Below are 14,481 nucleotides of genomic sequence, written 5' to 3'. Positions count from 1 at the left end.
AGTATAAGGAGGCAGATGTTATTTTTCAGTTTTAAAAAACCCTAGTTATACCCCAGAAGTTGTGGATAGTGCCAAAGGATGTTGTGGGTTACAGAGGAACATAGATAAGATGCAGAGCTGGGCGGAGAAGTGGCAAATGGAGTTTAATGCAGAAAAGTGTGAGGCAATTTATTTTGGAAGAAATAACAGGAATGCAGAGTACTGGACTAATGATAAAATTCTTGGCAATGTAGATGAACAGAGAGATCTCGGTGTCCAGGTGCATAAATCCCTGAAAGTTGCCACCCAGGTTGATAGGGTTGTTAAGAAGATGTATGCTGTGTTGGCATTTATTGGTCAGGGGATTGAGTTTCGGAGCCACAAGGTCATGCTTTAGCTGTACGAGATAGTGGTAAGGCCGCAGCTGGAGTATTGTGTACAGTTCTGGTCATTGTATTATAAGAAGGATGTGGAAGCTTTGGAAAGGGTGCAGAGGAGATTTACTAGGATGTTGCATGGTATGGAAGGAAGGTCTTATGAGGAAAGGCTGAGGGACTGAGGCTGTTTTTATTGGAGAGAAGAAGGTTGAGAGGTGACTTAATCGAGACATGTAAAATAATCAGAGGATTAGATAGGAACCCTTTTTCCTTGGATGAAGGCTAACACGAGGGGACATACATTTAAATTGAAGGATGATAGATTTAGGACATATATCAGGGCTAGTTTCTTTACTCAGAGAGTAGTAGGGGTGTGGAATGGCCTGCCTGCAACAGTAGTAGACTCGCTGATGTTAAGGACATTTAAATGAGCATTGGACATACATATGGACAATAATGGAACGGTGTAGGTTAGATGGGCAGCAGATTAATTTCACATCGCGGGCTGTAATGTTCTATGTTCTGAGTAGAAGCTCACCTAATTCAATCTAGACTTGAATGTCACTTTACCTAATTAATAGGAACCCAAAATAGTAAAAATGTGAAATACTTAGTGCGAGTGCTTCTATAGGAAATTACTATATGCACATTTCCACCTCAGTATTGTAATTGACTACTTCCTACTTTTAACACCAAAGACCTAAACTTCAGTACATGGTTTATAGTGTATGGCTGGTGCTCAGTCTTAGAGTACTGTGAGCAGATCTGGGCACTACACCCTAGGAAGGATATGTTAGCCCTGGGGAACTTCAGAGTTTACATTATGAAGAAAGATTTGACATTAGTCCTTTATTCTCCTGAATTTAGAAGGATAAGGGGTGATCTAATCGGGGTCTTCAGAATATTAACAGGGAAAGACAGGGTAGATAAAGATAAACCATTTCCATTGGTTGAAGATTCTAGAACCGGGAATCATCGTCTAAAAGTTGTGGCCAGGCCATTCAGGAGAGATATTAGAAAGCTTTTCTACACCAAAGACTGTTGGAGGTTTGGAACTCTCTTTCTCAAATGAAACTAATTCAGTCATTAATTTAAACCTGAGATAGATAAGTTTTTATGAAGCAAGGGTATCAAGAGATATGGGCCAAAGGCAGACGTTTCAAGTTCAACCACACATCAGCCATGATCTTATTGAATGGCCTACTCCTCTTGCTATGTACCTAATAATTAAATTGGGTTGTTCTGTGGTGGTAAGCAGCTTACAGGCTGGATTGAGGGTGTGTAGTGTCTATGGAGGAAACATCACAGCATTCACTAGATGTGGGCACACCATGAAATTAAGCACTCAGTCATTGGTACACAAGTGCCACCAGGTGTGTAGAGGTCAAAGGAAGAGGGGTTTGTGGCCTTCCTGACATCACAAGAGGTAAGAAAGGAGGATAGAAGTTCCAGAAATTATTCTATGTGCAGCTGAGCATAATCATAGCATATGGAAGAGGCCCTTCAACCCACCAAATCTATACTGCCAAAAGGCTGCTACTACTACTACACCAGTCCCACTTTACCGCACCAGCCCCATAACCTTGAACGTTGTGATACATCAAGTTCTCTTCCAAATACCTTCTCAAGGTTGTGAAGTTACCTGCTTCAACTCCCCTCCCAGGCAGTACATTCCAGAACATCACCACCCTCTGGGTGAAAAAGCTTTTCCTCAAGTTCCCTCTAAACTTCCTGCCTTTCACTTCACTTCAATATTATGTTATTGGCAACTCGACTAGGGGGAGCTGGAGTTTTTGAAGAGATAACAGAGAGAGTTAATGAAGGCAAAGCTGTTGATGGGTTGTGTACATAGATTTCCAAAAAGCTTTGGAGCAGTGCCCTACACACACAATTGTGAGGAGAACTGTAGGCCATTGAATAAAAGGGACAGTAGAAACATGGATACAAAATTGCCTGAAGGATAGAAAACAGAGTAATGGTTAACACATATTTTTCAGGCAGGAGGTGGAATTGTAGTAGAATTACCCAGGGGTCAGTATTGGGACCCTTGCCTTTTATGATCTATATTAATGATCTGGATCTTGGTGTACAGGTGACAATGTCAAAATACACACATCTCAAAACACTTGGGAGAGTTGTAAACTGTGTGGATTGTGTAGAACTTTGAAGAGACACTGGCATCCTGATGGAATAGGCAGCTAAGTGGTAAATGAAGTTCAATGCAGAGAAGTGTGAGTTGATATACTTTGCTATAAATAACATGGAGAGACCATATTAAATTAAGGGTACTCAATTCTAAAGGGTGTGCACAAGCAGAGTTGTACTTAAGTCTTTAAAGGGGTCAGGATAGTAGAGAGAGCAAACAATATTCTATAAGCTTCACTCATAGAAGCATACAGTACATGAGCAGGGATGCTATATGAATTAACATAAGATGCTGGTTAGACCTCACTTGGAGAATTGTGTACAGTTCTGAGCACCACACTTTGGTAGGGATATGGATTTATTGGAGAGAGTGTAGAGGGGATTTACGGGAATGATCCAGGGACGAGGCACTTGGGCTGTGAGGAAAGATTGAAGAAGTTGAGACTGTTTTCCTTGGAAAGGAGAAGGCTAAGTGGAGGCTTAATAGAAGTTTTCAAAACCATGAGGGGTCTGGACAGAATGGTGAGAGAGAAAATGTTTCCATGTGTAAACAGATTCAGAATCAGAGGGCACAGTCTTAAAGTGTTCTGCAAAACAAACAAGTATAAGGTGAAAAAAAACTTTCTCACTGCAAGTAGTTAAGGTTTGGAAGGCACTGCCTGGAAATGTGGTGGAGGCAGCTTCAAGTGAGGCTTTCACCAGAGCCTTGGATGACTATTTAATCAGAAAGCATGTGCAGAGTTCTGGGGAAATGGCAGCAGATTTGTGATAAAATGCTCAGAGTTGTTGCAGAATTCGTGCTGAATGGGTTCTATCTGCACTGTCAAGATTAGAGTGGTGCTGGAAAAGCACTGCAGGTCAGGCAGCATCAGAGGAGCAGGAGAATGGGTGTTTCGGGCAAAAGCCCTTCATCAGGAATGAGGCTGGGAGCCTTGGGGGTGGAGAGCTAAATGGGAGGGGGATGGGGCTTGAGAGGAAGGTAGCTGAGATTGCCTCATTCCTGATGAAGGGCTCCTGCCTGAAACGTCAATTTTCCTGCTCCTCGGATGTTGCCTGACCTGCTGTGTTTTTCCAGCACACTCTAATCTAGACTCTGATCTCCAGCATTTGCAGGCCTCATTTTTATCTATCTGCACTGTATCAACTATGTGATTCCGTGACAATGCAGATTTGCGTGTGAGAAGGAAGATTACTGCTCAAATAATGTCACCTTCAGTTATTTCAACGATGTGGGTGTGAGGCTTCTGGCAATGCCAAATTTTTGAGCATGAGATAATAGAAATGGTTCTCATTTATGACCCTTATCAGAGATTGAGTAATAAATCATGTGTTGATGTGAGCAGCGATAAAGGTTGATGGTGTTCTTGGAAGAATGTGATTTTTAAAAATATGTTTGGCAATGGGATGTGGGTGTTGCTCACATAGCCAACATTTATTTCCCTAATCGGGGAAGTAAAAATCTTGTGGTATTATCACTGATCTGTTAATCCAGAGACCCAGGTAATATCTGGGGACCCTCATTTGAATCCTGCTGTGGCAGATGGTAGAATTTGAATTCAATAAAAATTTTGAAATTATGAGTCTAATGATGACTGTAAATCATTGTCGATTGTCAGAAAAACCATCTGGTTCACGATTGTCCTTTAGGGAGGGAAACTGCCATCCTTACCTCGCCTGGCCCATAGCAACATGACTAACTCTTAACTGCCCTCTGCTTGGGCAATAAATGTTGGCCTAGCCAGTGAAGCCACCATCTCATAATGCATTAATAAAAAGGTTTTGAGAAAGTGAGTTTTGTCTTGAACTGGTATATTCTGTTTGGTGTAGGTAAACCCACTCCAGTTTCATTACTTGGAGTCTTTTGAAGCACTTTGATACAACTGAGAGATTTCCCAGGTCATTTCAGAGGGCAGTTAAGAGTCAACCCCATTACTGTGAGTTTGGAGTCTCAGCTAGACCAGACCTGATACAGATTTCTTTTGCTAAAGGACATTGTGAACTCGATGGACTTCTACAATCAGCAGTGGTTTCCTGGTCATCATTAGAGTTTTAAGATTTTTTTTTAAGAATCTATTTCCATCATTTGCACATGAGGAGATTTGAATGCAGGTTCCCAGGTTGTTACAAGGTATGACCCAGGATGTGAATCTGTCAACATTACCAAGCCATTAGCACCCTCAGAATATCTATGCACTCACTGATCTTGACCACTTGCGTAAGGTCATTGAACTCCATGTGTTAATTCTTCCAGATTCTCAGGGCTAGAACAGCAGAGCTGTCTGCACACCTGGTGTGTCTGGAGGACCTCTGCCTCCTGTAGATACAGAACACCTTTCTCCATCATGGCCTATTGTGCAGCTTTGAAAGCCTGCAGCAGATTCAGCTCACCCAGGATTCCTAGTATATGTTTCACCCACTTCCGGGCTTGCAGCCTGGCTTTATACAATATTCACACATATTGATTATGTATTCAGTCAATCAACAGCACACATAGCTCTGGCTACACAGAGAAATCACGTTGGCCTCTCTGAGGAGTGGACAAGGCTGCTGTGGTCACACATTGTGATCCCTGTGCCCATTTTCAGGACTGTTCAATGTAACCTTTTAGCATGTCAATCTTTGGTTTTCCAAGGAGCTGCATCACACCAGTCAACATTAGAAAAATTCCTGAGTCCTATTTCCAACACTATCTGTATCAGAAATACGTGACCACTTGGGAATTTCAGAGCCATTCAGAATATTCCAATGTACTTGTTCATTAACATAATTAATGTGGAGATCAATGGATGCATATTTTTAAAATTCCTCTTTCAACAGGAGAATGGTGCTGATGCATGTTCGGTCATTTCACAAGCTGATCGATTACACCAGGAGCCAGATAGTATACGCAAATGGAGAGAAGAACAAATAAAACATCTAGCAGAGTTGGGTAAGTAATCAAAAACTGGTAAATTACACATGACAGATGAAATTTAAAGTAGGGGTGTATGAAATTATTCACTTTGGATAAAAAAATTGAGGAGATATAATATGAATTCATATTGTATCTTCATGGCCCAGCATACTCCCCCACTCTATCACAAACATCAAATCCGAAGGATAATCCGAGTTCGGAGAAGTGTGCTAGAAGGTGAGCTGGGAGCAGTACCAGGCATACCGAAGCATGAGGCGTCAACCTAGTGAAACCATAAGAGAATAGAATCGAATATCCTTTATTGTCACATGTACTGTTATACAGAAGTACAATGCAGTGAAAAGCTTTTACAGTGGCTGCCTCTGATGACACCATCTTAGGTGCAAGTAACTAGGTATAAATCTTGGATAGAAAAGAGAAATAAAAGGATAAGTGGTAGCATTACTTGTAGTGTCTAAACAAAGTTAGAAATAAGATAGTTATGACATAGTTAAAGGATTGTCATTACAGTCCGATAAAGAATTTCAAATAGACATTACAGTACAGCAGGAGAAAGTGGGGACTGCAGATGCTGGAGATCAGAGCTGAAAATATGTTGCTGGAAAAGCGCAGCAGGTCAGGCAGCATCCAAGGAACAGGAGAATCGACGTTTCAGGCATGAGCCCTTCTTCAGTACAGCAGGTGAGTGAGCACATGGTCTGACTACCCACGCAAGGCCTCATCCAAAAACTGTCCCGCATCACTCCAGGTCTCCAGTCCATTCGGCACCGACATTCGGTTGCACCAAGGTAAGTAGCGCTGCTCTGGGATTCGGGGTTCCCCCCTCCCACTGGGACTTGGGGTTCCCCCTCACTCTGCTCTGGGACTCGGGGTTCCCCCTTGTTCTGCTCTGGGACTCGGGGCTCCCCCCTCACTCTGGGACTCGGGGTCCCCCCTCGCTCTGGGACTCGGGGTTTCCCCTCGCTCTGCTCTGGGACTCGGGGTTCCCCCTTGCTCTACTCTGGGACTCGGGGCTCCCCTCTCACTCTGGGACTCGGGGTCCCCCCTCTCTCTGGGACTCGGGGTTCCCCTCGCTCTGCTCTGGGTCTCGGGGTTCCCCTCTCACTCTGGGACTCAGGGTCCCCCATCTCTCTGGGACTCGGGGTTCCCCTCGCTCTGCTCTGGGTCTCGGGGTTCCCCTCTCACTCTGGGACTCAGGGTCCCCCATCTCTCTGGGACTCGGGGTTCCCCTCGCTCTACTCTGGGACTCGGGGCTTGCCCCGCCGCTCTGGGTCTCGGGGTTCCCCACTCGCTCTGCTCTGGGACTCGGGGATCCCCCCTCACTGTGGGACTCGGAGTTCCCCACTCGCTCTGCTCTGGGACCTGGGCTTCCCCCTCGCTCTGGGACTCGGGGTTCCCCCCTCACTGTGGGACTTGGGGTTCCCCACTCACTCTGGGACTCGGGGTTCCCCACTCACTCTGCTCTGGGACTAGGGGTTCCCCCCTCGCTCTGGGACTCGGGGTTCCCCACTCGCTCTGCTCTGGGACTCAAGGTTCCCCCCTCACTCTGCTCTGGGACTCGGGGTTTCCCCCTCGCTCTGCTCTGGGACTCGGGGATCCCCCTCGCTCTGAGACTCGGGGATCCCCCTCGCTCTGAGACTCGGGGTTCCCCCCTCGCTCTGCTCTGGGACTCGGGGTTCTCTCGTCACTCTGCTCTGGGACTCGGGGATCCCCCCTCGCGCTGCACTGAGAATTGGGGTTCCCACGTCGCTCTGCTCCTCGACTCGAGGTTCCCACCTCGCTCTGGGATTTGGGGTTTCCCCCCCCTCGCTCTGGGACTCGGGGTTCCCCCCTCGCTCTCAGACTCTGGGTTCCCCCTCGCTCTGCTCTGGGACTGGGGGTTCCCCCACCTCGCTCTCCTCTGGGATTTGGGGTTCCCCCCTCGCTCTGCTCTGGGACTTGGGGATTTCCCTTCGCTCTGGGACTCAGGGTTCCCCCCTCACTCTGCTCTGGGACTCGGGGTTCCCCCCTCACTCTGCTCTGGGACTCGGGGATCCCCCCTCGCGCTGCACTGAGAATCAGGGTTCCCATATCGCTCTGCTCCGCGACTCGAGGTTCCCACCTCGCTCTGGGATTTGGGGTTTCCCCCCTCTCGCTCTGGGACTCAGGGTTCCTCCCTCACTCTCAGACTCTGGGTTCCCCCTCGCTCTGCTCTGGGACTGGGGGTTCCCCCTCGCTCTGGGACCCGGGGTTCCCTGCTTGCTCTGCTCTGGGACTCGGGGTTCCCCCACCTCGCTCTGCTCTGGGACTTGGGGTTTTCCCTTCGTTGTGGGACTCAGGGTTCCCCCCTCACTCTGCTCTGGGACTCAGGGTTCCCCCCTCACTCTGCTCTGGGACTCGGGGATCCCCTCGCTCTGGGTCTCGGGGTTTCCCCCTCGCTCTGCTCTGGGACTTGGGGTTCCCCCTCACTTTGGGTCTCGGGGATCCCCTCGCTCTGGGACTCGGGGTTTTCCCCTCGCTCTGCTCTGGGACTTGGGGTTCCCCCTCGCTCTGCTGTGGGACTGGGGGTTCCCCCTCGCTCTGCTCTGGGACTTGGGGTTCCCCTCGCTCTGCTGTGGGACTGGGGGTTCCCCCTCGCTCTGGGACCCGGGGTTCCCCCCTTGCTCTGCTCTGGGACTCGGGGTTCCCCCTCACTGTGGAACTTGGGGTTCCCCACTCGCTCTGCTCTGGGACTCGGGGTTCCCCTCGCTCTGCTCTGGGACTGGGGGTTGCCCCTCGCTCTGGGACCTGGGGTTCCCCCCTCGCTCTGCTCTGGGATTTGGGGTTCCCCCTCGCTCTGCTGTGGGACTGGGGGTTCCCCCTCGCTCTGGGACCCCGTTCCCCCCTTGCTCTGCTCTGGGACTCGGGGTAACCCCTCACTGTGGAACTTGGGGTTCCCCACTCGCTCTGCTCTGGGACTCGGGGTTCCCCTCGCTCTGCTCTGGGACTCAGGGTTTCCCCTCGCTCTGCTCTGGGACTGGGGCTTCCCCCTCGCTCTGGGTCTCGGGGTTTCCCCCTCGCTCTGCTCTGGGACTTGGGGTTCCCCCTCACTTTGGGTCTCGGGGATCCCCTCGCTCTGGGACTCGGGGTTTTCCCCTCGCTCTGCTCTGGGACTTGGGGTTCCCCCTCGCTCTGCTGTGGGACTGGGGGTTCCCCCTCGCTCTGCTCTGGGACTTGGGGTTCCCCTCGCTCTGCTGTGGGACTGGGGGTTCCCCCTCGCTCTGGGACCCGGGGTTCCCCCCTTGCTCTGCTCTGGGACTCGGGGTTCCCCCTCACTGTGGAACTTGGGGTTCCCCACTCGCTCTGCTCTGGGACTCGGGGTTCCCCTCGCTCTGCTCTGGGACTGGGGGTTGCCCCTCGCTCTGGGACCTGGGGTTCCCCCCTCGCTCTGCTCTGGGATTTGGGGTTCCCCCTCGCTCTGCTGTGGGACTGGGGGTTCCCCCTTGCTCTGGGACCCCGTTCCCCCCTTGCTCTGCTCTGGGACTCGGGGTTCCCCCTCACTGTGGAACTTGGGGTTCCCCACTCGCTCTGCTCTGGGACTCGGGGTTTCCCCTCGCTCTGCTCTGGGACTGGGGCTTCCCCCTCGCTCTGGGACTCAGGGTTTCCCACTCACTCTGGGACTCGGGATTCCCCCTCACTCTGCTCTGGGACTCGGGGTTTCCTCTCGCTCTGCTCTGGGACTGGGGTTTCCCCCTCGCTCTGGGACCCGGGGTTCCCCTCGCTCTGCTCTGGGATTTGGGGTTCCCTCCCCTCGCTCTGCTCTGGGACTGGGGGTTCCCCCTCGCTCTGAGACTCTGGGTTCCCCCTCGCTCTGCTCTGGGACTCAGGGTCCCCCCCCTCACTCTGCTCTGGGACTCAGGGTTCCCCCCTCACTCTGCTCTGGGACTCGGGGTTTCCCCCTCGCTCTGCTCTGGGACTCAGGGTTCCCCCCTCACTCTGCTTTGGGACTCGGGGCTCCCCCCTCACTCTGGGACTTGGGGTCCCCCCTCTCTCTGGGACTCGGGATTCCCCTCGCTCTGCTCTGGGACTTGGGGCTTCCCCCCCCCGCTCTGGGTCTCGGGGTTCCCCCCTCACTGTGGGACTTGGGGTTCTCCAATCACTCTGGAACTCGGGGTTCCCCACTCGCTCTGCTCTGGGACTAGGGGTTCCCCCTCGTTCTGGAACTCAGGGCTTCCCCCTCGCTCTAGGACTCAGGGTTCCCCCCTCGCTCTGCTCTGGGACTCAGGGTATCCCCCTCCCTCTGCTCTGGGTCTCGGGGTTCCCCACTCGCTCTGCTCTGGGACTCAGGTGTTCCCCCTCGCTCTGCTCTGGGACTCGGGGTTCCCCCCTCACTGTGGGACTTGGGGTTCCCCACTCACTCTGGGACTCGGGGTTCCCCACTCGCTCTGCTCTGGGACTCAGGGCTTCCCCCTTGCTCTGGGACTCAGGGTTCCCCCCTCACTCTGCTCTGGGACTCGGGATTCCCCCTCACTCTGCTCTGGGACTTGGGGTTTCCCCCTCCCTCTGCTCTGGGTCTCGGGATTCCCCCTCACTCTGCTCTGGGACTCGGGGTTTCCCCTCGCTCTGCTCTGGGACTGGGGGTTCCCCCTCGCTCTGGGACCTGGGGTTTCCCCTCACTCTGCTCTGGGACTGGGGGCTCCCCCCTCGCTCTGGGACCCGGGGTTCCCCCTCGCTCTGCTCTGGGATTTGGGTTTCCCCCCCTCGCTCTGCTCTGGGACTGGGGGTTTCCCCTCGCTCTGAGACTCTGGGTTCCCCCTCGCTCTGCTCTGGGACTCGGGGTTCTCCCCTCACTCTGCTCTGGGACTCGGGGTTTCCCCCTCGTTCTGGGACTCAGGGTTCCCCCCTCACTCTGCTCTGGGACTCGGGGTTCCGCCCTCACTCTGCTCTGGGACTCGGGGTTTCCCCCTCGTTCTGGGACTCAGGGTTCCCCCCTCACTCTGCTCTGGGATTCAGGGTTCCCCCCTCACTCTGCTCTGGGACTCGGGGTTTCCCCCTCGCTCTGCTCTGGGACTCAGGGTTTCCCCCTCGCTCTGCTCTGGGACTTGGGGCTTCCCCCCCCGCTCTGGGTCTCGGGGTTCCCCCCTCACTGTGGGACTTGGGGTTCTCCAATCACTCTGGAACTCGGGGTTCCCCACTCGCTCTGCTCTGGGACTAGGGGTTCCCCCCTCGTTCTGGAACTCAGGGCTTCCCCCTCGCTCTAGGACTCAGGGTTCCCCCCTCGCTCTGCTCTGGGACTCAGGGTATCCCCCTCCCTCTGCTCTGGGTCTCTGGGTTCCCCACTCGCTCTGCTCTGGGACTCAGGGGTTCCCCCTCGCTCTGCTCTGGGACTCGGGGTTCCCCCTCGCTCTGCTCTGGGACTCGGGGTTCCCCCCTCACTGTGGGACTTGGGGTTCCCCACTCACTCTGGGACTCGGGGTTCCCCACTCGTTCTGGGACTCAGGGTTCCCCCCTCACTCTGCTCTGGGACTCAGGGTTCCCCCCTCACTCTGCTCTGGGACTCGGGGTTTCCCCCTCGCTCTGCTCTGGGACTCAGGGTTTCCCCCTCGCTCTGCTCTGGGACTCGGGGTTCCCCCCTCACTCTGCTCTAGGACTCAGGGTTCCCCCCTCACTCTGCTCTGGGACTCGGGGTTTCCCCCTCGCTCTGCTCTGGGACTCGGGGTTTCCCCCTCGCTCTGCTCTGGGACTCGGGGTTCCCCCCTCACTCTGCTCTGGGACTCAGGGTTCCCCCCTCACTCTGCTCTGGGACTCGGGGCTTCCCCCTCACTCTGGGACTTGGGGTCCCCCCTCTCTCTGGGACTCGGGATTCCCCTCGCTCTGCTCTGGGACTCGGGGCTTCCCCCCCCGCGCTCTGGGTCTTGGCGTTCCCCACTCACTCTGCTGTGGGACTCGGGGTTCCCCACTCACTCTGGGACTCGGGGTTCCCCACTCGCTCTGCTCTGGGACCTGGGCTTCTTCCTCGCTATGGGACTTGGGGTTCCCCACTCGCTCTGCTCTCGGACTCAGGGATCCCCCCTCGCTCTGCTCTGGGACTCGGGGATCGGGGTTCCCCCCTCGCTCTGCTCTGGGACCTGGGGTTTCCCCCTCGCTCTGATACTCAGGGTTCCCCCCTCGCTCTGCTCTGGGACTTGGGGTTCCCCCGTCACTCTGCTCTGGGACTCGGGGTTCCCCCCTCGCGCTGCACTGAGAATCGAGGTTCCCACGTCGCTCTGCTCCGCGACTCGAGGTTCCCACCTCGCTCTGGGATTTGGGGTTTCCCCCCCCTCGCTCTGGGACTCAGGGTTCCCCCCTCGCTCTCAGACTCTGGGTTCTCCTTCGCTCTGCTCTGGGACTGGGGGTTCCCCCTCGCTCTGGGACCCGGGGTTCCCCACTCGCTCTGCTCTGGGACCTGGGCTTCTTCCTCGCTATGGGACTCGGGGTTCCCCACTCGCTCTGCTCTGGGACTCAGGGATCCCCCCTCGCTCTGCTCTGGGACTCGGGGTTCGGGGTTTCGCCCTCGCTCTGCTCTGGGACCTGGGGTTTCCCCCTCGCTCTGCTCTGGGACTCGGGGATCCCCCTCGCTCTGATACTCAGGGTTCCCCCCTCGCTCTGCTCTGGGACTCGGGGTTCCCCCGTCACTCTGCTCTGGGACTCGGGGTTCCCCCCTCGCGCTGCACTGAGAATCGGGGTTCCCACGTCGCTCTGCTCCGCGACTCGAGGTTCCCACCTCGCTCTGGGATTTGGGGTTTCCCCCCCCTCGCTCTGGGTCTCAGGGTTCCCCCCTCGCTCTCAGACTCTGGGTTCTCCTTCGCTCTGCTCTGGGACTGGGGGTTCCCCCTCGCTCTGGGACCCGGGGTTCCTCGCTCGCTCTGCTCTGGGACTCGGGGTTCCCCCACCTCGCTCTGCTCTGGGTCTCGGGGTTTCCCCCTTGCTCTGCTCTGGGACTCGGGGTTTCCCCCTCACTGTGGAACTTGGGGTTCCCCACTCGCTCTGCTCTGGGACTCGGGGTTCCCCTCGCTCTGCTCTGGGACTGGAGGTTCCCCCTCGCCATGGGACCCGGGGATCCCCCCTCGCTCTGCTCTGGGACTCTGGGTTCCCCCACCTCGCTCTGCTCTGGGATTTGGGGATCCCCCTCGCTCTGGGACTCGGGGTTCTCCATCACTCTGCTCTGGGACTCGGTGTTCCCCCTCACTGTGGAACTTGGGGTTCCCCAGTCACTCTGAGACTCGGGGTTCCCCACTCACTCTGGGACTCGGGGTTCCCCACTCGCTCTGCTCTGGGACTCAGGGTTCCCCCCTCGCTCTGCTCTGGGACTCAGGGCTCCCCCCTCACTCTGCTCTGGGTCTCGGGGTTCCCCACTCGCTCTGCTCTGGGACTCAGGGCTTCCCCCTCGCTCTGGGACTCAGGGCTTCCCACTCACTCTGGGACTCGGGGTTCCCCCTCACTCTGCTCTGGGACTCGGGGTTTCCCCTCACTCTGCTCTGGGACTGGGGGTTCCCCCCTCGCTCTGGGACCTGGGGTACCCCCCTCGCTCTGCTCTGGGTTTTGGGGTTTCCCCTCGCTCTGCTCTGGGACTGAGGGTTCCCCCTCGCTCTGAGACTCTGGGTTCCCCCTCGCTCTGCTCTGGGACTCTGGGTTCCCCCTCGCTCTGCTCTGGGACTCAGGGTTCCCCCCTCGCTCTGCTCTGGGACTCAGGGTTCCCCCCTCACTCTGCTCTGGGACTCGGGGTTCCCCCCTCACTCTGCTCTGGGACTCAGGTTTCCCCCCTCACTCTGCTCTGGGACTCGGGGTTTCCCCCTCACTCTGCTCTTGGACACGGGGTTCCCCCCTCGCTCTGCTCTGGGACTTGGGGATCCCCTCGCTCTGGGACTTGGGTTCCCCACTCACTCTGCTCTGGGACTCGGGGTTCCCCCCTCGCTCTGCTCTGGGACTCGGGGTTCCCCCCTCGCTCTGCTCTGGGACTTGGGTTCCCCCTCACTCTGCTCTGGGACTCAGGGTTCCCCCCTCACTCTGCTCTGGGACTCGGGGATCCCCTCGCTCTGGGACTTGGGTTCCCCACTCACTCTGCTCTGGGACTCGGGGTTCCCCCCTCGCTCTGCTCTGGTACTCGGGGTTCCCCCCTCGCTCTGCTCTGGGACTTGGGTTCCCCCTCACTCTGCTCTGGGACTCAGGGTTCCCCCCTCACTCTGCTCTGGGACTCGGGGTTTCCCCCTCGCTCTGCTCTGGGACTCGGGGTTTCCCCCTCACTCTGGGACTCGGGGTTCCCCTCGCTCTGATCTGGGATTCGGGGTTCCCCTCGCTCTGGGACTCGGGGTTCCCCTCGCTCTGATCCATTAGTTGTGGGACCACTTGAGGCTGGTACAATTACAACGTTTAAAAGGCATCTGGATTGGTAAATGAATAGGAAGGGTTTAGAAGTATATGGGCCAAATGCTAGCAAATGGGATTAGATTAATTTAGGATATCTGGTCAGCATGGATGAGTTGGACCACCGAATCTATTTCATAGAGTGCTGTACACCTCGATGACTCTGTCCCTTGCTGTTTATGCTGTTTAGCACACATTTTGTCTTGTTTGGTAGTTTCACCCAGTTGACACATCATTTATAAGTTTGCCTGGTGCTGCTTCTGGCATGCCCTCCTGTAGTCTCCATTGAGCCAGGGTTGATGCCCTGGCTTGTTGGTAATGGTTGAGTGGGGGAAATGTCAGTTCATGAGGTTACAGATTATGTTGGAGTCCAAGTCTGCTCCTGTTGATGGCCCACTCATAATAATACCACACAACACGATGGAGGTTATTCTCAATGTGAAGGTGAGACTTTGTCTTCACAAGGACTGTGCTGTGGTGACTCTTATTTACACTGCCATGGACAGATGCACCTGGAGCTGGCAGGTTGATAAGGATGAGCTCAAAGTTTGTCTTTCCTCCTTGTTGGTTCCCTCACCATCTGCTGCAGACCCACACCCTGGTAGTTGTATCCTTTAGGACCCGACCAGCTCCATCTGTAGTGCTGCTGCCGAGCCACTCTCCCAACCAGAATACATTTTGTGCCGTTACCATCCTCAGTGCTTC

The 14,481-nt window shown here is 54.8% G+C and overlaps 1 protein-coding gene across 3 annotated transcripts in view; it reads left to right on the top strand.

Moving 5' to 3' along the window:
- Positions 1-14,481, top strand: part of LOC122539556 (clathrin light chain A-like) — a 70,299-nt gene that overhangs the window by 39,986 nt on the left and 15,832 nt on the right. For all 3 annotated transcript variants that reach the window (XM_087979845.1, XM_043674539.2, XM_043674538.2), the window contains one exon: positions 5,319-5,430. In XM_087979845.1, the coding sequence (XP_087835971.1) occupies positions 5,319-5,430 (112 nt within the window). The remainder of the gene's footprint in view (positions 1-5,318; positions 5,431-14,481) is intronic.

The sequence above is a fragment of the Chiloscyllium plagiosum genome, unplaced genomic scaffold (genome assembly GCF_037043375.1).
Source record: "Chiloscyllium plagiosum isolate Xiang-an unplaced genomic scaffold, Cpla_swu_hap1 HiC_scaffold_36, whole genome shotgun sequence".
Lineage (NCBI taxonomy): Eukaryota > Metazoa > Chordata > Chondrichthyes > Orectolobiformes > Hemiscylliidae > Chiloscyllium > Chiloscyllium plagiosum.
This window is presented reverse-complemented; position numbering and strand designations above follow the sequence as displayed.